Source organism: Lipotes vexillifer, unplaced genomic scaffold, assembly GCF_000442215.2.
Source record: "Lipotes vexillifer unplaced genomic scaffold, Lipotes_vexillifer_v1.1 scaffold40, whole genome shotgun sequence".
In the NCBI taxonomy this organism is placed as follows: Eukaryota; Metazoa; Chordata; class Mammalia; order Artiodactyla; family Lipotidae; genus Lipotes; species Lipotes vexillifer.
Genome location: NW_006771578.1, coordinates 4,490,855 through 4,516,732, shown reverse-complemented (window position 1 = coordinate 4,516,732; position 25,878 = coordinate 4,490,855). Strand labels below are relative to the sequence as shown.

General features: G+C 47.9%; 1 protein-coding gene across 1 annotated transcript in view; it reads left to right on the top strand.

Annotated features, from left to right (window-relative positions):
• Positions 1 to 25,878, top strand: part of CLSTN2 (calsyntenin 2) — a 655,546-nt gene that overhangs the window by 539,329 nt on the left and 90,339 nt on the right. The window contains exons 6-8 of the mRNA XM_007446973.1: positions 4,960 to 5,145; positions 14,796 to 15,044; positions 22,591 to 22,712. Of these exons, the coding sequence (XP_007447035.1) occupies positions 4,960 to 5,145; positions 14,796 to 15,044; positions 22,591 to 22,712 (557 nt within the window). The remainder of the gene's footprint in view (positions 1 to 4,959; positions 5,146 to 14,795; positions 15,045 to 22,590; positions 22,713 to 25,878) is intronic.

Below are 25,878 nucleotides of genomic sequence, written 5' to 3'. Positions count from 1 at the left end.
AGCAGGAAGGTTGCTGTGTTGGGCCCTTAGCCTTCAATGCTCACGATGAACTATCCCGAATCTACAGATGAGGCCACGGAGGCCCAGAGGTGACAACTGTTTTGCAAAAGTCACATGACCCGCATTCTGAGGAGATGAGATTCAAGCCTAGATCTCTCCAGTCTTCAGTGTCAAAGCAACCCCTCACCCACACAAACTGCCCCCAAGGTCAGGCACTGATAAAACCGACAACACTCCTTGATCCTTTACGAGCATCAGAGATTATCATCTTTTTTTTAATATATATCAGTGCAAATTGAAGGTTCGAAAATGAATCTGGGGACTTCCCTGGTGGCACAGGGGATAAGAATCCGCCTGCCAATGCAGGGGACACGGGTTCCAGCCCTGGTCCGGAAAGATCCCACGTGCCGCAGAGCAAATAAGCCCATGCGTCACAACTAATGAGCCTGCGTGCCACAACTGCTGAAGCCTGTGCTCCATAACAAGAGAAGCCACCACAAGGAGAAGCCCGCGCACGGCAACGAAGAGTAGCCCCCACTCGCCACAACTAGAGAAAGCCCACATGCAGCAACAAAGGCCCAACACAGCTGAACAAATAAATAAAATTTAAAATCTTGAAAAACAAAAATGAATCTGTAAAACTCACCGTTTTCAGTTCCAGCAAATCCTCAGAATCACGCAAGAGCTATTGTAAAAGAGCCCTGTGACTGTGGGCAAGTCACACCAACTCTCAGCCACAGTTTTCCATCTGCACAATTAAGATAATAGCACTCATGGACTTTTCCTGGTGACACAGTGGTTAAGAATCCGCCTGCCAATACAGGAGACACGGGTTCGAGCCCTGGTCCGGGAACATCCCATATGCTGCGGGGCCTATAAGCCCGTGTGCCACAACTACTGAGCCTGCGCTCTAGAGCCCGCGAGCCACAACTACTGAGCCTGTGTGCCACAACTACTGAAGCCCGTGCACCTAGAGCCCGTACTCCGCAACAAGAGAAGCCACCGCGATGAGAAGCCCGCACGCCGCAACGAAGAGTAGCCCCTGCTCGCCACAACTAGAGAAAGCCCGCGTGCAGCAACAAAGACCCAATGCAGCCCAAAAATTAATAAATAAATAAATTTATTTGAAAAAAAGAAAAGATAGTAGCACTCACTCACTGGGTTGCTGGGAGGATTAAATGAAAGAAGAGACCTAAAAGCCCTTAGCACCTTGTAGGTGCTAATAATTGTATGTCTTCTTATTTCCTGCAATAAATGTTATTGCATAAATAATCACTTAACAATAATAACTGTTGAATATGTCCCTTGTGTTTGAGGCTGAAACTACTGCATTTAATCCCCCTAGATCCTGGGTGGTAGGTGTGACTTTTATTGAGACTCAAGGTGGGTAAGTAGTTTGCCCAGAGTTCACACAGGAAGTGGGAGGCCTGGAATTTGAACACAGGCACCCTGAATTTAAAGGTCATACTTTTAGCCATCCTGCCATCCTTCCCTCTGGAAAATGAAGATGAATAGATATTTCATGTGACAAAGGCTGAATTTGATGACTTGTATTTTGCTCTCTTAATCCCCACCCCAACTCCTTCTTGGAAAATGAAAGATGTTTGTGGGAGCTTCCCACTGTCTCCAGGACGCTACACTCAGAAAGCTTCATTGATTTCTTTTACTATATGGTTGCAATTTTGCCTACTCTTCATAAACCCTCAAAAACAAGCCTCATGAGGTCACCAAAGCACCTGGCAGGTGTGATGATCCTAAAGCTCTTCTGTGCCTGATTTCTCTCCAGAGAAGGACTCGTCCCCTCTACCCAGGGGTGGCAAAAAGAATTAAAACTTTACTAGGACTGTGCCTCCACTGACTTTTCCTTCATTATTTATTTGCTTCTTTATTTACACTCCTTCAGAAAAGGACTCTATGTGGAATTTCTCATCAGAGATAAACACTAAAATATCTAGATGAGGAAGAGACACCCACAGTCCCCACAGAATAAAGGGAATTGATACTGATGTAAGGCCATACCAAGGTCCCCCTGCACAAAACCATTTCCCTGATTATTTTAAAATCTGTATCTCTAAAGAAAAGGAAGATCCACGGAGAGAGGAGTGAGGAAGGGAAGGAAAGAGGCCCCCTCCTTGACACCATGTCTTATTATTGGGAAGAGATTCCTCCATTATCAGTTCTGGACCACTTGCCTTGTTGAGGACAAAGAAAAGCAAACATGTGATGGGCTGCTGTTGGGATGGATGGCTCTGCAGGACTGAGGGTAGGGGCAGACGGAGGCAGTACCAGAGAAGCTACAAACAGGCTGTGGCTTCTCTCTGTGTCTCAAGAAGGGCTGCCGTGACTGAAGTTAAGGTTAGGTCTCTGAGGCTTCTCAGATCCACCTGGTAAATATTTCCTGTGCTCAGAGCTAGGTGTGGAGGGATCAAAAATAAACTCACAATTCCTGCCTTTAAAGAGTTCTTAGTTACAGGAAGAGGCAGGCACACAAATGGATAATTCCAAGATGATATCCTACAGGATCCATTCACACTTCCTACCACTGTCTAGTGAGCTTGTGCTCTGTGCCGGGCATTGTGCAGCATGATGGGGATTCAGGGTAACCGTCAGCTTGGAGTCTAATGCTGTAGTCTAATGCTGAATATGCTGTGAGAGCACAGAGGAGGGTTTCAACCCAGGCTGGAGAAATCCTGAAAGGTTACATGGAGGCGATGACAGACAGAAGAGAATAGAAAGGGCACTCCATGCGGAAGAAATGGCATGACTGAATGCTCAATAGTATGAAACATTTTGTACCTAGGACACGACAAGACTTGTCATGTGCGGACCTCTGCTTACAGCACTGTGACTTTTAGATATATCTAAGAAAAAGCCCTCCTGTCTACCAGTGATTGGTCCTTTAGATTGACCTCTAGAGTGTGGGCTATAGCAACTTCATGATCTCATCCTCCAGGAGAAGACACAGCTCCGCGGAGCTCTGAGTAAAAACATGTAATTGGGTGTATTCTCTTTCACTTGTAGTCGCCATCATTTAAACATCCTCCCATGGCAAGTTCCCTGGTGATGAACCCCACAACATGGTGTGCAATCTTTGCTTATGGCTCAGAGAAAACCTTTAAAGAATAGCTGGTTAATGCAGGGGTTCAGAGCTAAACCCAAATTACCTGGTTAGCTGGAATGTGGCAGGGTTGCAGTGCAGGGGGGATGCACATCTCCTTTGCTCGCTGGGGAAGGAATAACATGGACGGGGGCCCTACTGCACGTCAGGCCCGCATGGTTGCACCTGGCCCTCACCCCCCCAGTGTGGTCCCTACTTCACTGATGAGGTGCCTGAGGCTAGGAGACCTTCACTAACCTTCCCAAGAAACTCCTGACCTGATCGAGTCAAGCCAAGATCATTGCGGCATCCACTTCAAATGAACTTCCCTGAGACTTCCCATGGGCATTCATCCTTGACGTTCAGGTCTCAGCTCAGACAGGAACTCTCTCCATCTAAAGAGTCACTCTCTGTCACCACTCTTCCTTTCATAGCACTTACCCTCCCTGACAGGACAGCATGGACATATTCATTATCTGCCTCTCTCTCCCAACTCCACAAGGCAGGGACCCTTCCTCACTCCTTCACTGCTGTATCCGTGATGCTACAAGCAGAGCCAGGTACATAAGAACCCCAAACAAATAAATGCTTTCTTACTGAACAAAGCCATCTGACAGTCCCTAAGCCCAGCCCTTCCACTCCACTGGTTTCCTCAAGGTGGCGGCCAGTGGCCCATGGGGTGTTTGTGGGGAACCCCTTGGAGGCTGATGAATGATCCTACATGCAGGACTCTCTTGAGTTTCTCAAGGGTGAGGGCAGGCAGTCCATAGATTTTCATTTCTACCTTAGCAAAAGGATACCATCTAGCAATGTGACAAATGTTTGAGATTCATAAACTAATAGTATCCGCAACTCATGTTCCCTGATGATTCAGACTTCTACCCACAAGTCTGGCTCAGGCTGGCACAGACCTCTCAGGCAGCTGTCGCTATCAGCAAGCGCTGTTGCCAGTCACCATGAGCGTGGCCTTGCCTTGCCTCTGACTTTCAGTGGCTGCTATGGTTGTTTCAATCAATTCTTGTGTACACTCATGCTTGGTGTGTATTTTTGTTGATTGCTCTGTTTGGTGTGGTACCATTTTGATTGTGATTTTGTTCCTCTCCAGCATTTTATTGTCTCCAAGTTATTTTTCCACTAAAAAGCAGGGATAAGACCATCAGCCCTACTTAAGTGGGTCACAGTCCTGAATGTTTGGGAAACAGTCCTTGCACCTCACCTCTTGGCCTCATGTAATCCTGAATTACCTTGCTCGCCTTTATTCTGTGACCGGAGGTATACGTTCCTAAAACTCACCTTGCTGGGCAAAACGGGGAGAATGGGGCTAGAGGCTTGACACTCGAAAATGTCATCAGTGACACATAAAAAAGAGAGAGAGGGAAAACGTTAGCACGGTGTTACTTTTACACAGGTTAAATGGTTAAGAAATAGATAAGTACTACAATAAGTAGTACTTGAAGAGACCTGAGGTTTGCTTGTGGAAGTGGACACAGGAAAGGTTGCAGCTGGTACGTTACTGTGAAGGGGGTTTTCTGATGGGAATGGAAAGTTGTAACAGTGGTCCAGGCGGGTGTGGCTTTTCACACATGGTGAGGGGAGTAGCTGGTAGATGTTTGAGTTCTGTGCATGTGCCTGTTTTGTACATTCCTATATGGCTCGGCTCAGCTCAGCTGAGTGCAGGTTTCTGCAGTCACCTAATATTTCTCGTGCAAGAAATCTTGCATAAGCAAATGTGAAATTCCCATTATCCTCAAATTGTTTCCTAATATATCAATTGTGGTGGAACAAATTCACGTTTTCAAAACATGTGTTATAGCGGAACTGTCTGTACCTGACTTACTGTCATTCTTCCCTTGTTTGCTCAGATTGGACCAAGAGGATTGAGTACCAGCCTGGCTCAGGGAGCGTGCCCCTGTTCCCCAGCATCCACCTGGAGACGTGCGACGGGGCTGTGTCCTCCATCCAGATCACCACAGAGCTGCAGACCAACTACATCGGGAAGGGCTGTGACCGCGAGACCTACTCTGAGAAATCCCTTCAGAAATTATGTGGTAGGTTTTTCCCTGTTGAGATTATTTTTTAATTGTTTTTTAAACAATATATACAAAGCATATGTTATTATATTATGAAAGAATCACCCCTCCCCACTTCATTGGTATGTGTAACCTCTGGATGGATATTGTTGACTTATCATGGTTAAAGGGTCAGAGGGCACAGCTTTTGGCATCAGACACACCTGATCAGATCCCACCATGTACGACCTGTATGGCTGTGGGCGAGTGATGTGACAAAGCCTCTATTCTTCATCAGTAAAATAGGGATTCATGACCTCATGTGTTGTTTTTTTTTAAATTTATTTATTTATTTATTTATTTTTGGCCGCGTTGGGTCTTCGTTGCTGCACGTGGGCTTTCTCTAGTTGCAGTGCTCTGGCTTCTCATTGTGGTAGCCTCTCTTGTTGCAGAGCACGGGCTCTAGAGCGCAGGCTCAGTAGTTGTGGCGCACGGGCTTAGTTGCTCCACAGCATGTGGGATCTTCCTGGCCCAGGGCTCAAACCCTTAGTCCCCTGCATTGCCAGGCGGATTCTTAACCACTGCACCACCAGGGAAGCCCGACACCATGTGTTTAAGAGCACCTAGCACAGGGCCTGAAGGAACAGGGGTCGCTTCCACTGTGTTGGTTTACAGAGAGGTGCCTGCCCCGGGGGCCAGTGTGAAGGGTGGTGTCAGCCACTTGGGGAGAGGCGGGTCTCCTACCCCAGGACCAGCCATGGAACTTGAGGGCTTAGTGCACATGAAAGTGCAGGACCCTTTTCCAAAATTATTAAGAATTTTAATGCAGCAACAGCAAAGCATTAAACCAAGCTGGGGGCCTTGTGTGATTGTTCGGGTCACAAGCCGGTGAAGCCAGGCCTGGCTGCCCAAGTCGGAGAACAGCTAGGGTGACAGTGGAGGTGGGAGCTGGAAAGTCCAAGTGTGGGGGACAGAGGGCTTGCTGTCCGCAGGCTGAAAGATGGCGCCCCAAGAAAGGAGCAGGCCGGAACTAGGAGCCAGGCTGCTGGAGGTTCTATACAAGGAAGCTTAGCTTTATTAAGCGCCTGCTGTGTGCACCCTCCTAGAATCTTCACATGCCCTACCCTAAGTTCCCCACTACACTGAGGAGGGTCTTATTCACCCAGTTTTAAAGATGGACAATTTGAGGCCCAGAGAGGAAAAATGACTTGTTCAAGGTCGTGCAGATGGAAAGTGACAGAGCCAGACTTTGAAGGTAGGTCTATGGGAATGAAGGGCTCTTTGGTTCAGGGTCTGTGACTCTGGGTCAGGCCTCTGGAGCTGGAACGTAAACCGCTCAAGTCAGCTGTGGAATGAGACACTCAGTACGGTGGGCATGGTGCCATGTGCTTGGTAAACCACACCGTGCACGGGTAGATGGGCCTCCTTCATCCCCACCACATATATTTCATTTCTTTCCTGTTCTCTCCAAGAATATACAGGCCCTCACACTGACTCTCCAGCTGGGCTGTGGGCAGCTTAGGAAAGAGCTTCCTCTTAGACGGGGCCTACACTTGGGGGTAACTCCATCCCCACCAAAGGAAAAGGAGGCTCCCAAACACACAGCATAGCCTGCATCCCCTCCTGGGGACCCCTCCACTACTCTCTTCGGGGCAGTTTTTCTCTCTCAACATTGACACACACACACACACACACACACACACACACACACACACACACACACACACACACACACACACACACACACTCATGCACACACAGTGCACACACATGCGCACACAGGTGCATACAGGCACACACAGGTACACACACGCATACACAAATATGCACACACATGCACATAGGTGCGCGCGCGCCCCCCCACACACACTTTCACACACACAGCTCTTGCCCAAAGGACCAAGTGACAGTTTGAGAACTGAATGTGAAATACACCCTGCTCGGGTATCACCGCGTCCTATTTGTCATGTCACCAGGCTGGCAAGGAGGGCATGTGGGAAGGCACGTTTTTCCAGAATGATGCAGGAGATTGGGAAAAACATCACGACCTCGATATTCCAAACTGCTCTTGTAAAAATGACTCTCAGCGGCCCGCAGTATTGAGAAAGCTGCCTCTGGTTCTCTCCTTCAGTCCAGGAGCGGAGAAGCCAGCTCCGCTGACGTCTTACTTTGAAAGAATACCCCATTTCGCTCCCCGCGCACCTGAATTATAAGTCAACTCCACCCCATGCCACCGCGGGTGACGGTCATTTCCTAAACTCCTCCAGGTTAGAAAAAGATGATGGAATCAGCTTGTTAAAGATCAGATGGGCCCAAGGGCACACACTGGTGATTTGATTCTGAATGTTGCGAGGGGGAGACCAGGAGATAGGGAGAGTGAGAAGGATTTTCTGAGCGAAGAAACTTTAGAGCCAGATTGCATCTGGTTGTTAACATAGCTCATTGCTTCTGGGCTGCCTGGCAGGAAGGCAGGTTAATTCAGTCAGGGAAGCACTTTCCCCTGAGATACGAGCTTATCTGGTGCTGGGAGCGACCATTTGTTAAGAGAGGTCTGCCTGTCTTTCTGGTGACCTTCCCGGCAGTGCCACCCTCCCATAGCACTTCTGGGAACCCTAGGTGAGCCTGACAGGCAGGGCCACTCCTGCCTCCAGATTAGGAGTCTGACTCTTGAATCGGCAGAGGGAGAGTTCAGGAAAGAAGGGCAGGGACAAATGAGTGAGACAGATGCCCATCTGCTCTGGGGTCTTCCTCAGGCCCCACGTGCTCTCCAAACCATGAGGGAAAGGCAGGCCAGATCGCTTCTAAAGCAGAGCCTGGGTTGTAATTCCTGACTCCCGTGGGGCACCTTAGGTTCTGGAGACAAGCTTCTCTGTGTTTTCAGTGGACGGTCGACAAGTTGCTGGCGGGGTTTCCCAGCCAGGGAGCCACCATGACACTTTAAGGCCCAGCGTTCATGCATTTTTCATTCTACAAATCTTTATTGACTTTGGATGGAAACAGGGAGACCAATTAGGATGTTATCGTCATAGTCTAAGCAAGAGAGAATGATTTTTGAACCGGGGGAGTGGCGGTAGGGATGAATTTAAGACAGATTTAGGAGGCAAGAGTCAATCACTGATTAGCTGTCAGCAGTGAAAAAGAAGGAATCTTAGAAGATTCTAATGTGAGCATCTAACCGGACGAGAGTGCCACCAACCAGTGGCCACCAAATTCGGGGCAAGGGCAGATTTAGGGGGCAATGATGACTGGAGCTGTGGAACATCCAGATGTGGATGCCTAGCTCTAGCCTGGCTCTCCACACCCCCAAGGACCCACCTCCACCCTGCTGATCCGTCCTTATAGCCCATTTCTTCCTGCTGTCCTGCCTCTTCTTGGCCAGGGTACCCCATCTGCCCCCATTCCCAGTTCATTCCCATCCCTAAGCCTTTGTTCATGTTTTCTTCCCGCTAGAATCTCGCCTTCGCCATTCCAAACGCTTCCCTTAAGTCAATATTCGCCTGCCCTCTGTGCTCACCAGGGGCAGTCCTGGGGCGCTTCCTGGCGTCTTTGAGTTCTGGCGTTGCTTCTGTGACATTTGTTGTTGTGCGGTGACCCAGGCAAGGGTGTCTCCCCAGAGGCGCCTTGTGGAGGTCCGGTCACTGCCCACCTGCTTCTTCCTCCTGCAACGTCACTCCACAATGAGCAATGATGGGATACTGCGTTAAGGGGCCGTCGGACAACAGCTGGGCAAAGCTGCTGTCGGGAAACACCGGACAGGTGCGATAGCACCAGAAATAGCCTCTTTGTTTCCAGGGGAACACTGGACGTCAGGCATATTGCTGCCTGCAGTTTGTGCGCTGAAACACTTCCATTCCATCTTGAAACAAAAACGATACAGGGCCCTGCACCTGTGTCCCCTTCAGCTTGTAGGACCAAACTTAGCCTAACATGGTCCCCCATTGCCACTGGCTTACAGGAGGACCAAACTTAGCCCAACATGGTCCCCCATTGCCACTGGCTTACAGGAGGACCAAACTTAGCCTAACATGGTCCCCCATTGCCACTGGCTTACATGAAGCCAGGCCTCTCGGGGAAGTCGGACAAGCTGCTTATCACTTCCTCTGGGTTCAGAGATTCAAGATGAAGGGATCTCCCATCTCAGTCCCAGGCTTTCCCGAGGTGAAGTGTCACAGAACTGCCTTGAGTATGAAATGCATGATGAAGCCCCAGTGACTCTTGGCCAAATTAAACTTGACATTAACCAGAGCCCAAGAAAAGGCTCACTTCCGTGCCCCTGAGTCTCTGCATATTACAATAAACAGCAAAGCAGTTTGTGACACACATGTCATTCGGAGACCAGAGGCCAGGGCTGCTCCTCCCTGGAATCACAGGCTCCTGGCATCTGGCCGGCACCTCCCCATAGGATACTTGGGGTCAGCTGCTTTCTATATGTAGAGTCAAGAGCTCCGAGGACAGGTCCTGTTGAAGGAAAGGCTGCAGAGCGAGACCCTGCTGCTAAATCAAGGGATTGATCTGTCAGACCAGTTCAGATTACCAGTCGGTGAGCCGTTCACAGGATTTATACACTTGTGGGTCCAGGAGGTCTTCGTAGCGAATCCATTCATTCATTCACTCATTCATGTATTTATTAATTCAGCAAATAGTTGTTCAGTGTCCAAATGTTCTAACTCGTGAGGTTATCTAGAAGTTAGTAAGACCACTTAACAATTCAGTCTCCTGGGGAAGACAGACATGTAAAAAAAGTTCAGTCCATGGCTTCCTACTACACCGTGAAGCTTAACAGAGCTTGCCCTCACTAAGAATCACAGTTCAAGGCTTTTATACCTTCAGAATACCCCAACCAGGGGAAGCCATCATCAGTTCCTCCAAGATGCCTCTAAACAGCTGGAGCTTCCGGGGTGGGGGGTGCAGAACCAGCCCCCCAGTCATAGCCAGTGTTTCCATTCTCAGAGAGCTGAAGTGGGCCTCTGACTCTAAGGAAAACTGATGCATACGTGTTGGGAGTCCCATTAAATCACTACTCATACATGAGCAAGTGTGCACACACTGACCCACAGGTGATGACGGTGAGCAATGGGCTTCTCTTTGGATATGACTTCTTTGAAGTCAATTAAGCAGCTACCATACAGCATGCCCTTCTATTCGTGGAGAAGCTTTCTGCCTGCAGTGGCCTTTCCCAGGCTGGGCAGCAACTGGGTATCCACGGCCCTGCCCCAAGAGCTTGGCTGACCACCCTCATCCAAAGCCCACCTGGGCAATTCAAGGCCTTTGAGGAACCCCTCTTGTCTAGGATTCCAGAGGTGGAATGATAGTCTGATGGTAGGATCAGCGGTGTGAGCTCTGGAAAGGACATCAGAAAGTCCTCCACATCTATCCTGAAGGTATGCAGATAGAGAAGTGTAAATGGTAGCCGCTGATGTCAGTCACTTAATGTGGTTTATCAGTCAGGATAGGGCAGGTTATGCTGCAGTAACAAATGATCCCCAAATCTATTGGCTTAAAATAACAAAGGTTTGTTTTCCATTCCTACCACATGTCCTTCTCGGGTTGACTGTAGCTCTGCTCTATGTTAGTTTCCCACTGGGATCCAGGCTAACAGAAAAGCCTCTATCTAGAACATTGTTGATCTCATGGCAGATGGAAAAAACACGTGGTGAACCATGGACTGGCTTGTAAAGCTTCTGCCCTAAGATGACACGTCACTTGCACTCACATTTCATTGGTCAGAGCAAGTCACAAGGCCAAGTGCTATCAGTGGGTCAGAAAAGTATGTTGAGAACAGAAGGGAGGGAGGATCCCACGTGCCGCGGAGCGGCTGAGCCCGTGAGCCATGGCCGCGCATCTGGAGCCCGTGCTCCGCAACGGGAGAGGCCACAACAGTGAGAGGCCCACGTATCGCAAAAAAAAAAGAAAAAAAAACCACACTGATGTGCAGATGTTGCTGTTCCACCTTTGTGAGTTATACATCCTGTTTACCCACTGCTTTCCATGGGATCCTTTGGGGAGAGGAGCGAGAACTTCAGGAGAAAGGAAAATCTCTCTCAGTTTATTTAAGTGCACTGAAAAAATGAAATACAATCTGTTAAGTCTGTGAAAGCCTGCACCATCTGGTAAAATGCAGTGTGATGCTTCCCAGGAGGCAACATCTGTGGGTCAGGTAGGGTGGCACGCTGCTCCCCTCACCCGGGAAGACACGGAGCTCCACAATGATGGCCTTGCCAAGGCACATGCCTCTCTGTGGACAGCCACCTGTCCAGGGAGGTGGGGTCCTGGAAGCTGGGCTGGGCTTGGCAGGACACTATGCCGTGTGATAGAAAGAAAATTGCTGGGGGTCTGAGAGCTGGGCTTGCCTCTAGCTAGCTGAGTGGCTGTGTGATCCTGGTCAAGTCATTTCCCCTCTCTGGGCCTCAGTTTCCATGTTTGTAAGATGTGTAGGAGCTTGGGGGTGGGTAGGGATATATTGGGAGTATGGGATTAACATATGCACACTACCATATATAAAACAGATAAACAACACAATTTACTGTATAGCACAGGGAACTATATTCACTATCCTGTAATAAACTATAATGGAAAAGCATCGAAAAAAGTATATAAATATATACATATGAATATATGTATAACCAAATCACTTTGCTGTAACCTGAAACTAACACAATTTTATAAATCAACTATAGTTCAATTTTTTAAAATGTGCAGTAGGTTGCAAGATCTCCCTCCAGGTTGATTGAGGTGGTGCAGCGGGAGTGTGGGCTTCAGGGCTGGCAAGCCCTGATGATGGGTCCCCTTACTAGCTGGTTGTGATTCTAGGCTCGCTGAGCATCAAGTTTCTTATCTGTAAACTGGAATCGTAATCGTATTCACCACATTGATGAGTAACTAAGAAAAAGCACTGAAGTACTTAAGTCAAGTCTGACACTCACTCAATGCCCGATAAAATGTTCCAAGGAAACTAAGAATAAAGGTCTGTCAAAATTATAATTCAAAAAGATACATGCACCGCTATGTTCATAGCAGCACTATTTACAATAGCGAAGATATGGAAACAACCTAAATGTCCATTGACAGATGAATGGATAAAGATGTGGTACATATACACAATGGAATGTTACTCAGCCATAAAAAAAGAATGAAATAATGCCATTTGCAGCAACATGGATGGACCTAGAGATTATCGTACTAGGTGAAGTCCGAAAGAGAAAGACAAATACCATATGATATCACTTCTATGTGGAATCTAAAATATGACACAAATGAACTTATTTACAAAACAGAAACAGACTCACAGACATAGAAAACAGACTTGCAGTTGTCAAGGAGTAAGGGAGGTGGGGAGGAGGGATAGAGTGGGAGTTTGGGGTTAGTAGATGTAAGCAATTACCTATAGAAAGGATAAACAACAAGGTCCTACTGTATAGCACAGGGAACTATTTTCAATACCCTGTGATAAACCATAATGGAAAAGAATATATAAAAGGGTCGCATTATTCTGGGGAGTTCTAGGAAGATGAACTTCAAAGATGAAGTCTTTGGTCCAAAGACTACATATCTCCCATTCCCCAGCCACCCCCAAATCTCTACCTGCTACCGCCATGATAGAGTTCTTTCTTTCAAATACCTATGGAGGGTGATAATCTTTAAGGTTTTGTTAGTCGTTAAAACATTAGTGTGAATTAGCTTATCGGGTAAGTAAAATGGACATCAAATAAGTCTCAAGGATTATAGGAGAACAAGAAATATTGATGAGAGGTGGGAGGCATGAACAAGAGGCTGGATGAACAGGCTCATGTGAGCATTGGGTGATGCCCGGAAGCATCTCATGGAGGCACTGGGTAGTAGAAAAGGCAGTTAGAAACATTAATGGAGCACCTACTATGCGCCAGGCATGCTACCAGGCAAAAGCCCCAAGAAAAACGCATTAATAACGTAGTCAACGCTGCCCACACTTCCCCTTGATGAGCATAGCTGCAGGGTGATCGTAAATTAAGAGACCGGAATCTCCACTCCCACCTCCCACCCCACCGCATCTCAGTCACTGCAGGTCCCAGAGGCCTTTCCCAGGGCGAGCTCCTCACGGGGCTAAGCAGAGCATCTGCTCTAAGGATACAGATGTGTCACACAGCCAGCTTTCAGTTGCAAACCCATGGGCCTCTGTTCCAAGGCTACAGGGATAACTGGCTAGGTTAAACATTTTCAAAGAAGTGCATCGGTTTCCAATATGGCACCTTCCTGAGGGATTTTCATGTGTCATTTTAACTGTAGATGTTTGTAGTGGCTGACTCTGAAACGCAGCCCGTAGGTGACATGAGGCCCTGATATACAGAATTCAGAAGTCCAATGATCCCAGACAAACGGCAGGTAATACACACCCCCACTGTCCATGAAACCCATTTACAACTGCCGGGTCAGTGCTGTGCCAGGTGGGAGCCCACACACACTTGGTCCCCTGCACCGAGCATACTTTGGACTCCCTGGCTCTTGTTTGCTGGTATCAGGGAGCCCCTGACCTTCCTCCTCCCCTGAGTAGCTGAGCCCTGCCCCTCTGTGGGACGTAAGGATGCAGAGAACACTGCTGGCAGCACCTGAGCTTCAGTGGGAAGTCCATGGCGGCCCAGTTATCCTCCCAGCTGGGCCGTCCTGTCTCCTGGGCCAGCCTTGCCGGCTCACTCAGCTCCGCCCTCCACAAAGCTGTTGGTGTGATTCTCCCAAGACACAAATCTGTCTATGGCACTCCCACGGCCTCAGGATATCCTTAGCCTGGAATCACAGTGGTAGCAGAAATCATAACAGCTCTAACAATAACGACAGGGTTATAGCTAACGTGGAGTGAGCTCCGCTCATCGCGTGCCAAGCATGCTGCCCCAAGTGCAGGTGCTGTCTCTTATTCAGTTCCCACAACAGCTGGGAGGGCAGGTGGCAGAGAAGGGGGTGGAGAGTCGGAAAGGTGAGGTCACTGGTCACAGTCACAAGGCTAGCAAGCCAGGCCACCACCAGGCATCAGGTTCAAGTTCTGCTGATTTCAGAACCCGTGTTCTCAACTGCTATACCATTTGGCCTAAACGAACGGTTGGAAAAAAGCGTGGTGAGTGCAAAGTGACTCATGCTGTTTCTCGTGGGGTCAGGACCTGAACTTTCCCCGTCACAGCTCTGATCACACTGCATTCCAATTGTCTGTCAATGTGTTGGGTGTGAGTTCCTCCAGGTCAGGGACTGTGCTGATTCACATTTACTTTGCCAGCACCCAGCAGGGGTCTTGGCACCCGATTGGTGCTCAATAAATGGCTGACAGGGTAACGGATGGATGAGCGCGTGAATGAATCCATGGATCCGAATCAAACCCTGGCCTTTTTCAGGATCCTTGTCTGCTTATCGAAACCCCCAGGGTAATCTCATTTCTCTAAATTCCCCCAGCACTTTTTTCTTGTATAACAGTTAATTGCACTCTGTCCTCCCACATGCAATACTTTTGTCTGTAAGTTACTGTTGCCTCCGCAAGCTGACCATAAGCGGCATGGGCAAGGATGGCATTTAACCCTTCTTTTCCCGAGTCACCTAGCTCTGGCTGAGCACCTAGCTCTGGGTAAGTATGCCAAGTAGTTCATTCTGACCCAGGAACAGAAAACAGAACGTGAGGACACCCACCCTGGGAGGAATGACCCTTTGTTCTTTCTGTCCCCATCCCCCTGCAGGAGCCTCCTCTGGCATCATCGACCTCTTGCCGTCCCCCAGCGCCGCCACCAACTGGACCACAGGGCTGCTGGTGGACAGCAGCGAGATGATCTTCAAGTTCGACGGCAGGCAGGGTGCCAAGATTCCTGACGGGGTTGTACCCAAGAACCTGACGGATCAGTTCACTATCACCATGTGGATGAAGCACGGCCCCAGCCCTGGCGTGAGAGCTGAGAAGGAAACCATCCTTTGCAACTCAGATAAAACCGGTGAGTCTTGCATCCAGACCTCCTGGTGTCTGCCCACTCTGTCCCAGCTGGTCAGGCACGGCCACGGCCACCAACGGTGTGGGAGAAAAGCGGGAGTGTGAGAGGGGCCCTGGGAAAATATTCTGGTCCCTGGTTTTCTGGCTGATGATTTCCTCGCCTTGGGGTAGAGCAGGACCAGGAAAGGGAGGCAGGGTACAGACACAAAGAGTCAAAAAGCTGGGATTGGTGGTTTTCAGACCGGGTTCTTCAGAACCCCAGTGTCCCCAGAAGTAACTCAGGGCTGCTATATGAGTTGGGATTGGGGGAGGAGCCTTCATCCTTACTTCAAGCAAAGCAGCTCTACCTTCACTGTATTATATTAATATATAGACAGATTTCCAGAAGTTTATTTTCAATGGAAGGGTCCTGCTAATTTACAACAGCAGTCTGAAAATCACTGCTGTGCATAATGATGATAGCTAAGTTTTGTTAGGCATTTTTCAGCTTGCTGAGCCTGTGTAAGGCAGTTCACAGCTTGGTGGTTAAAAACACTCCACCATCATGGGCTTCCCTGGTGGTGCAGTGGTTGGGAGTCTGCCTGCCAATGCAAGGGACACAGGTTCGTGTCCTGGTCCGGGAAGATCCCACATGCCACGGAGTGGCTGGGCTCGTGAGCCATGGCCGCTGGGCCTGCGCGTCCGGAGCCTGTGCTCCGCAATGGGAGAGGCCACGGCAGTGAGAGGCCCGGGTACTGCAAAAAAAAACAACAACAACATTCCACCACTTTTTGGCTGCGTGATCTCGGGCAAGTGGGTTAACCTCTCTATGCCTCACTTTCTCAGTCTATAAAATGGGCATTATAGTATTATCTACCTCATAGGGTTTTTATCAGCATTAAATGACAATGTATGTATAGTGCAACAGAACAGTACCTGACGCACCGGAAGTCTAATCTGTGTTAGCTCTTCCTATTCTAAACAGTACCTCACATCTCTACAAACAATTTTACGAAAGCATTATTGTGTTTCCTGTTTTAAGGATAAGGAAACATCCCTGAGACTAAGTAACTTGTCCCAAGTTATTCAGCTGGTAAGTATCAGAACTGGAATCTAAGCTTAGATCCAGCTAACTCTATCGCTATGCTCTGGTCACCACACCCCACATGCAAACACACACACACACACACACGCAGACCACACCCCACATGCAAACACACACACACACAAATACTCTGATATCTTATGAAAATGTTATGTCTATCTTAAATTATAAGTCCACCTTTTCCCATTTCAAATGCTCCTCTTGTTAAAACACCCCAAATAAATAACTACCCTACACTACAGTAGATAGTGCAGTGAGAAGACAGGATAGAAGAATGGCTGACCGTTCAGCTTTGCTGCTCAACAGCCAAAGTTCACATGGCAGCTTTTCCACTACTTAAGGAAAATCGAGGAGTTGCTAATCTCACTGAGCCTTAGTTTCCCCATATGTAGAATGGGGAAAATAAACATGAAATAAGGTATGAAATCCCTTAGCAGCTCCAGATAAAAAATCTGTGCCCGACTAATTAACCTGATGTTGTTATTGTCATAATCATTATTATTTCTAGTTTTATTCCACATTATACAGCTACCGGGACCCCACATTTCCTGTTTCAATCAATATTTGTGGTAAAAGCCAATGTATTTTCTGGATATAGAAACGGAAACAGGGGGAGTTGCCCAGCTTTTCCCAGTCATATGGTGAATCTGTGTCAGAGCCAGTGCCAAGGATCTGTTTTCCTGGTCCTTCGTATAGGAAGGACTCTGCAGACCCGCTTAAGGTGGCACTGAGGTCTGGGACTGGGTCCAGAGCTCAGGCCAGGACCCCAGGAATCACCCTGTGGCCCCATCTTCGTGGTGTCTGGTGGGCTGTCCCCACCATGATCCAGAGCCAGCATCAAGGAGACAATGGCTTAGGAGTATACAGATGCATGCAAAGCAGCCCTGGCTGGGGTTAGCGCCCACACACATATAGTCCTTTCTGAAATGTATCAAATACCCCTGGGAGGCAGGCCTGACAAATATAGACCTCTGGCTTACACAGGAGGAAATTAGAATATGAAAGGTTGAGCAACTGGCCGAGGATAACACAACTGATTATCAAAGGAACAGACTTGGCCCTAGCTCCTCTGGCCCGTGTTTCAGGTCCACGCTACTAGACCAGCGGCTCTCAACCCTGCTCTTCACTAGAATAACCTGGCGACCTTGTAAAAGTACCTAGATGCCAGGGCCCTGCCCCAGCTCAGGAAGTCAGAGTCTGGGCGATTCTTTTGTGCAGCCATGGCTGAAAACTCTGCGTCAGATGATGATGCCTCACTTTCATCAGAGCAGCACCCCGAACAGGCATGTCAGCCCCTCCAACCCGCAGGTTCTGGAGCTGCTCAGCTTTGGGTTCAGTATAAAGTAGCCCTTTGCAAATCAGTTCAACGCTGGCACAAGAAAAGATGCGGAAGATTTTCCTCTAATTTCTCTGCCTTAAAAAAATACCTATAGAGATCTCCTTGCCCTAAATAAAAAATTATCAGGAACAAATTAAAATTTGATTAGAGCTTTTATATGTCAGAAAAATGTCCAAGTTATAAAAGCTACACACGTTTATAACAGGCAGCCTAAAAAACACAGAAGAGTATAAAAGAATACAAAAAGTCACCTAAAATTCTAATACTTGGAGGGATTTTCTGTTAACAGTTGGTATATTTCACTACCAAATGAAATCTTATTTTTACTTCTATGTATATGAAGAATGCTGTTACAGTTTTCCATCTATTTTTATAATACATGGGATACCATTATGTTATGTTTCTCTTAAATAACATTACATATATCCAAGATCATTTCTCTATGTGATAAAATATTCTTTAAAAATAAGAATTAGGGCTTCCCTGGTGGCGCAGTGATTGAGAGTCCGCCTGCCGATGCGGGGGACACGGGTTCGTGCCCCGGTCCGGGAAGATCCCACGTGCCGCGGAGCGGCTGGGCCCGTGAGCCATGGCCGGTGAGCCTGCGCGTCCGGAGCCTGTGCTCCGCAGCAGGAGAGGCCACAACAGTGAGAGGCCCGCGCAAAAAAATAAATAAATAAGTAAGAATTACATGACAGTCTTCTGTTATTAGGCTTTATTATACTTCATTCAATTGGCTCCCTTTTGTTAGACATTTAGATTGTCTCCTTTTAAATGCAAATAAAACAATGCTGTAATAGGCATTCTTGTAATATATAATAAGCATTCTTGTATATACCTGTATGGATGCTTCTGATTATTTCCTGACCAGAAGCTGAATTACGGAGTCAAAGAATATAAATGTTAGGAAGGCTATCGACGTAAATTACCAAGTCGCCCTTAGTGAAAATTGCACTCGTTTCTGTCTTGCCCACTAATTAAAACTTACCAATGCTGGCCTATCATGAGGTAATTTATTAATAGTTGGATAGCAGAATTGATTAGTCACCAAGGGCTAATTGCAGTTTTCAGAAAGAAAGAAAACCACTCTCACCACCAACAAGAAGCATCTCGACGACTAACACCCTTTCATCAGTTTTTCCTCCTGCCATTGTCCAGCAACCCGAGGTGGGGCTGGGGAATAAGGCTGCTCAGCTTTGCTCAGACATTCAGGGACTCAAGGTACGTCAATTATGTATCGTTGCCCTTTTCAACCACAGAACAGAAAGTTAGAATAGAGGGTTGAACACAGAAGGGTTTTATTAGCTGGACCAGAAAGTGGTGTGCCTCACTTCTACTCACACTTTCTGGGCCAGTATTTGTTCCCAAGGCTCCAACTAACCATGGGAGTAGCAGTGATATGAGTTAAGCTACGTGTCTAGGAGCAAAGGAAACAAGGTTAGCTGAATACCCAGCAATGGCTCTACCGCACGGATACTGCATGAGGCACTGGTGCCCCCTCCAACACCATCTTTGTTGGCCCTTTTCTTTCCATTCCTGGTGTGAGCAGTTTCTTTCCTGCCCTGTCTTAGAAACTTCTCTCCCAACACACATCTGCTCCTCCTGTAGGACCCCTTCTTCCTGGCATGCAGCTCTCTTGCTAACTCTGCGTGTCATCTGAATGATACGTGCCACTTGTAGTGCTAGCTACTTTCATACAGGGCTTTCCAAGGCAGAGGGGCCAACCTGGTCCAGCAATCACCAGATGACAGAGGCAGAGGTGCCAGCCTGCTAGAGAGTCCTGGGATGGTCCCCCAGCCTGCTGGGAAAGAAACACTCCCACACTTCCAGAGATGCCCAGAAAACCACTCAGAGAGACCGAGGTTGTCTGAGGTAGAGAGGAGGTGGGAATCTCACTCCCAGCTGCCTGTTGGCTGAGCTGCAAACACTTGTACATCTGCTCCAGGCTGGCGTTGGAGCAGAGCCCAGGAGAGCTCTGGGGAAGTTTGACTCGTGTCCCAGGAGTTTAGGGTACATGAAAGCTGGACTTGACTCTTGCCCAGGGGGTGCGAGGGCAAGAGGCTGGTGGGGGCTGCCTCAGCGGTGGGGTGAGAAGAGAGGGGCAGCGGGGGAGGGGCGGCCCTACTACAATTTGGCGGAACACGGATGTTTCTGTTCTAGTCATGGGAACCAAGTGGGCAACCAGAAATGGTCACAGCTACAGCCAAGGGGTCTGCATGCCAGGAAGAGGGGATCCATCAGGAGGAGGAGATGTGGGTGGGAGGGGGAAGTGACCAAGGGAGGGCAGGAGCTGAGGGGAATCATGAAAGGTGTCAATCATGGAAACATCACTTACACCAGGAATGGAGAGGTAAGTGCCAAGAAAGGTGGGATTGAAGCTGGCACTAATGTCCCAGGAAGGACTGACTCACTTATCAGATCAATTCCTATGTAAAGGGTATAACAGGTCCTTTCTTATGGGTTTGGTGGGTGGGGAAAGGAGGGCTAAAAACATATTTCACCGGGGCCCAAACCCACTTCCGTGGCCATGGGCGGATCTCTGCAGAGCCTCTCCAAAAACCAGCCGGTGCACCCATGTAGCAGCCCATATGTAGACACCCACATGACAGAGGACACTGGACATCCCTGGGAAAATGACAAACTTCACTGCTTCTTTAAAGAGACTCCACTTCTTTCCTTCTTAGCTGCTTTCCCCTGCCCCTGACCATGACTGGAGCTGGAGGAGGTTCGGGGAATGAAGGAAGAGTAAAAGAACACACCTTCCTCATCCTTTCCCCACTGGCGGCCACCAAGCCACGGGGCGAGGCTGAGTAGTGAAGATCTTTTAAGTGATGAGACACTGTTGTTTGATCTGGAGAGAACCCTTACAGACTATTTTAATATTTGAAAGTGACCAGAATACGGTAGGATCTGCCAGAGACGTGGGCAAAGGAACGGAGGGGAGTTGCCAGGGAGAACACTGAAGGACAGGGAAAGAAGTGAAGCTGATTTCTGGGTGTATCATGTTACACTCAGTTACCCTGGTGTGGGTGGTGACCCCAGGGGCGTGGCTAACGGAGGGCGGGGGAGGGAGGAACCTCTGGAGGGAGGCCAGGAGTTACTCCCGTGAGGTCTGTCCTTTCTTCTTCCACCTCTTCACCACAACCTCTCCTGAATCCAAACGAAGCTAAAGGGGAGAAATCCGCTTTCTGTATCTTTCTGATAGTTATCAGCAGAAACTATAGGAAATCAGTTTAAGCAATAGTGAGGGAAACAAGAAGTATTTAGTAAAATCCCCATAACCAGACCTGGGTGTTTCATCAGTGCAAAGGTGGAGTGGTCACCCGAACATTGGCCTTGGCCAAACCTACAACACTTGGCAACTAAACGTTCTCCTTCCTTCCATCCTTTGGTTGCATCCTGAAGAACGGTAACGCTTTTGTGAAAACGGCATCTGACACTATTTTGTTATGTCATCATGGTCGCGAGGCAGTGTAACAGTCCTTGTAATAACTAACAGTCATTGAGCATCTGTTCTGGGCAGATGCTTTACACACATTTCCTCATTGTATCAGTTAAGATGCTTTCAGTTACAAGGAACAGGAAGTACAGATCAAACTGATATCAGATGATTAAAAATCAAAATAATAACGGGAATGTAGGGTTCTTGTAACTAACAGAGCTGAACAGCTTCAGGTAAAGTGTGATCAAGGTCCTGGGTCCTTTTCTCTGCAATTTTTCAGATCTGCTGCCATATGTATATCAATTTCATGTTAGCAAATATGGCTGCCTCAGCTCCAAGCTTCCCACTTATATACTGCAACTTCTAGAGAGAGGTGGCGGTCTCTTCTATTTGCTTCCTGCTAAGAGATAGAGAGTTCTTTCCCAGAACTACTCAGAAGAGCTCCAGAATCACTGGCCTGACTTGAGTCACTTTCGTGACAGAAGGCCCATGGCCAGGAGAATGGCCTGCACTACTGAACTCGGGCCTGGGTCCTGAACCACTCGCTGTGGCAGGGGGCTTTTCATGAGCTTATTTGGCTGAAACCAACTGAAAGCCCATGCCTAGAAGTGGGACTGGTGTTGATTCCTCCCACTCATACCTCCACGGGCAAGGTTTCTACAGGATGTGCAAGAATCAATCACAATATCCTATTCTCATGATACATCAGGATAGCCCAGCATCCCTGTCATGATACAATGAAGGAAATCGAGCCTCTAAGAGGCTGAATAACTTTCTCAGCATCATCTAGAGATACAGCTCCACCCCAAGTCTCTCTGAATCTAGGGCCCATGCCCTTTCTGCTGTATCTGGTCACCTGCTCATTAGCCCAATATTTATGAAACATGTGCATCATATTAGAGTTCTGTGTGTGCTACTATGTGTGAGTCCTCTGAGTACTGGTCGAAGAACAGCTCCTCACCTTCCCAGGGCTGTTATCTTGTGACTATAGGACATCATGGCTGGGACCCATGATGTGATTTTTTTTTTTTTTTAAAGCGGGAAAGGAAGTTTTTTTATAGGGGAGAGAAAAGTCCCATCTGTTGTCTGTGTATGGGGAAAGAAGTATTTATTCATTGCTTTGGAAATTCAGGGAACTATGTCTAACGCTGCGAAATCAATGTCCCCTCCTCCCAGCAACTAAAAGTGAGGCAGCTTTCCTTCACTGCACACAGATTAGGCAGAAGAGGAGGCATGCTCTGTGGTTGCTGTTGGCAAGCCTGATGAAATAAAATAAAAGCCCAGAACTCTGGGAGAATCCAGCTATGTTAAAGGAACCCAGAGTGGCTGATGTGATTGTCAGAGAGGCCCTCTGACCCTCCCAGAGTATATGTAAAAAAAAACAAAAAGAGCTTGTGAACCTATGTGATTTTAGCCAGGACCTGATGCAGTATCTGAGTATAAGTTAGGTTGGTATTTAAAGCCCAAATGGCTTCTCAGCAGAAGTTTTGCTGTGAGCTTTCTTGAATCTTCCTCTTTCATTTCAGAGAGCTCCACTATGTGTGTTTTAGAACTATTTATTAGACCCAGTTGCAGAAGAGAAAACTGGAATGCCTGTTTTTTTGTTTTCTGAGGTGTGCTAAATGATGGAGTGGAGATCAGCACAGGGAATCTGGAACCCCTCAAATCCTCTTTCTGCTTTTCAGAAATGAACCGGCACCACTACGCCCTGTACGTGCACAACTGCCGCCTTGTCTTCCTCTTGCGCAAGGATTTCGACCAGGCAGACACCTTCCGCCCCGCGGAGTTCCACTGGAAGCCGGACCAGGTATGGCGCTCACAGCGCGCTTGCGCCCTGCTCAGCCGCGTGCGGGGATGGTTGGTTGGTCTAGGGATGGTGGCAGTGGGTAAGCATCTCACGGTTCTGGTCACTTGCTGATTTGGGGGAAAATCAACTCTGGGAAACACACAGCATCTTAAAGTCGGGATGGCAACTGCAGCCTTAAAGACCAGTCGGAGGTGGGGAGGGCCACACTTCCCGGCTAGAACCCGCACCCGACAGTAGGTGCCAGCGTGCATCTTGTCGACTTTCTCTGCGCGGAGGTCCTGGGAAGCTGATCCTCTCGATCCCCAGGCCCAGTTTCTGATCTTTGTTAGCGCATATTTATGTCATAAATGCTCCGTGTCTCCTCTTTGATGCTCTCTTTGGGAGACGGTGCAGCCTCGCTTTTGGTGACACAGGTTGAGAACAGGGACCTGAGGACTTTGAAGTCATCAGTGACACAGTGCCCTGTGAGCAGTTCATGTTCTTTTCTGAAGTGGGAAAATCTCTGCCTCACTCCAGGGCCTTCTGGCTTGTGATCACAAGGGCCGCTGTGTCGTACTTGTCAATGACAAATGAAGTGTCTGGTTGGAATCAAAAGCTTTGAAGTGTCTGTTTCGGAGGGCTGTGCAGCGCTGAGATTGAGGAGGTGGCACTTCTCTGGGCGGCCGTGCCGCTTAAGAAGTGTCAGTGCAGCAAGCCCAGAGTTGGCCTTTGCTTAGATTTGAAGGTGGGGGGCATGAATTTTTGTTCAATGGTTTTACATTGTCAGAAGGGAGGGTGGCAGTCAGCAGGGAAGAGGGTCATCGAATGGATGCTGCTTAATGAAGCAGATGAAATGATGCTCATTCTACTGCATCTCTTTTTTGCTTTCTTTCTGCCCAACCCATATTCTGAGAGCTTCTGGGGCCCCCAGTCTTCTTTTCTCCCTCCAAACCCCGCTGTGGGTGCCACCTGCCTCATCTTGTCTAGGACTGAACGTTTCATAATCCTTTCCCTTCTCTTTCCCAATTACCCGTGTCTACCCCACCCTCTCCCTTTTCTACCCAAGCTCTCTTGGGTAACCCCCAGTGGGGCTGATCTCAGAGTGTGTCACTGGGAAGCATGCCAGAAGGAACTCATTTCCACCAAGATGAGTATGATTGCTACCCCCCTTCCTCCACACAGAAGTACTGACATAGGCTCTTTAAAAGAGAGATTCATTAACCTCAGGGAACGTCTCAATGGTGGAACATCAGGCAGCGTGACAAGGTCAAGGATGCCAGGTTGATGCAAAAGATGTCTGAGAGAGCCCTGTGGCAACTGCCTAGTCCATTGTCAGTAAATCCCATCCTGCTGTACCCCGGGGTTTTGGAAATATGGCATCTGGATTAATATATGTTCCTCTGTTTTAGGAATACTGGGTCTTGCAGAAATTATGCTATCTTGACATTGTTTATTTGACTTCCCGGCAGCCTCTCAACTAACTTCTAAAATGCCATTTGGCTTCTATGGGATGTTTTTATAAATACGTAATACGAATTGAGATAAATTAAAATAGATTCCATATCATGAGGGGTTTTAATTTAAAAAAACATTGCTATACTGGCTGAGATCATTATAGATGCCCTGCAGCATTTCCTAAGATGGGATTGAGAAGCACTGATACAGGCAAATGAAGTCACAGTGTTTGGAATTTAAAATAGGTGAGGAACGAATTCTGGTTCTACAGGTAAAAAATATAGTGAATTTAGGAATTCTGAAATCTGTTCCCAAAGTGGTGAATTGAAGGAGGGGCTGAGAGTCACTGAATACCTCCCAAACTACTCTGATCTCATTTATTACCATTCATGGGTGCCCTCTCTGTGCTAGGCACGCTGCATGAGTGGCTCATTCTCATCTCTGCCCCAGTCCTGCCAGGTGGATAATATGAGGCAGGAGACCACGGTCCAGTAACTTGCCCAAGGTCACACAGCAAACCGTGGTTAGGACCTGCTTTTTCCGTATGTTAGGCTGCCTCTTTGGTGCACTTGCTAATTAAAATTTTAAATGTTTTTATTTTTTAATTTAAAATTAATTTAGAGATAGGAATTATGCAAAGTGAAAAATGTTTACAGTCTTGATGAAACCCTGTGAAACTGTCAAATCTTCACTTGGCTTAAGCTCAGTCTTCCTTGTCTTAGCTTGGGCTGCCACAACCAAATACCACAGCCTGGGTGGCTTAAACAATTCTAGAGGCTGGGAAGTCCAAGATCAAGGTGCCAGCCAACTCCATCCCCCCCGTGAGGGCCCTCTTCCTGGCTGTAGACAGCAGCCTTCTCACTGTGTCCTCACATGGTGGAGAGAGCTTGGGTACATTTCCTTCTTCTTATACGCTGTGAGCCCTATTGAATTAGGGCCCCATCCTTATGACCTCATTTAACCTTCATTACTTCCTAATGAAGGTTAGGCCCTTTCTCCAAATTCAGCTATGTTTGGGGGTTAGGGCTTCAACATATGAATTTTGCAGGGACATAATTCAGTCTGTAGTATTCTTCTACTAAAGAAATTAATATTAAAAAATGTAAAGGCTGCCTATTGATGACCAGAAGCCCCAGCTCACTCGGACAGCTGCTCATGCCCTGAAAGGAGCCACAGTGGGTGGGATATAGGAAACCTCCACCAAACTCATGCTAGCAATCCAGCTAGAAGGCCCAGCTTTCTCTGTCCCCTATTTAACTCCCTATGTAGACAGAAACTTACCAGAAGTTTCTTGGAAGTAAATCACTTGATGCCCAAACTGTGTATACCTGATAGAGTATCCTCCCTCAGGAAGCCATCCCAAGTCACCCTGTGAGTAGTTTGCCTCTCCTCTGTGCTCCCCAGACTCCCCAATACTTACTCTATCCTAGTGACCCATTTGTCCTTTGTCTCTGCTCACTTGGTGCTGAGATCCTGGTGGGCAGGACTGTGTCTTACTCTCCCCAAATTCTCAGTGCAAATTGTAGCCCTGAGCACACAGTTGGTGCCCAGTAAAAGTTGGCCTAACAATGAAGGGATACTGAGATCAAAAGAAAGGAGAAATGGAGTGAGGGAGGGAGAGAGGGAAGAAAAAAGGAAAATTGAGATCTTTTAAAACCTCCTGGTGGGGCTTCCCTGGTGGCGCAGTGCTTGAGGGTCCGCCTGCCGATGCAGGAGACGCGGGTTCGTGCCC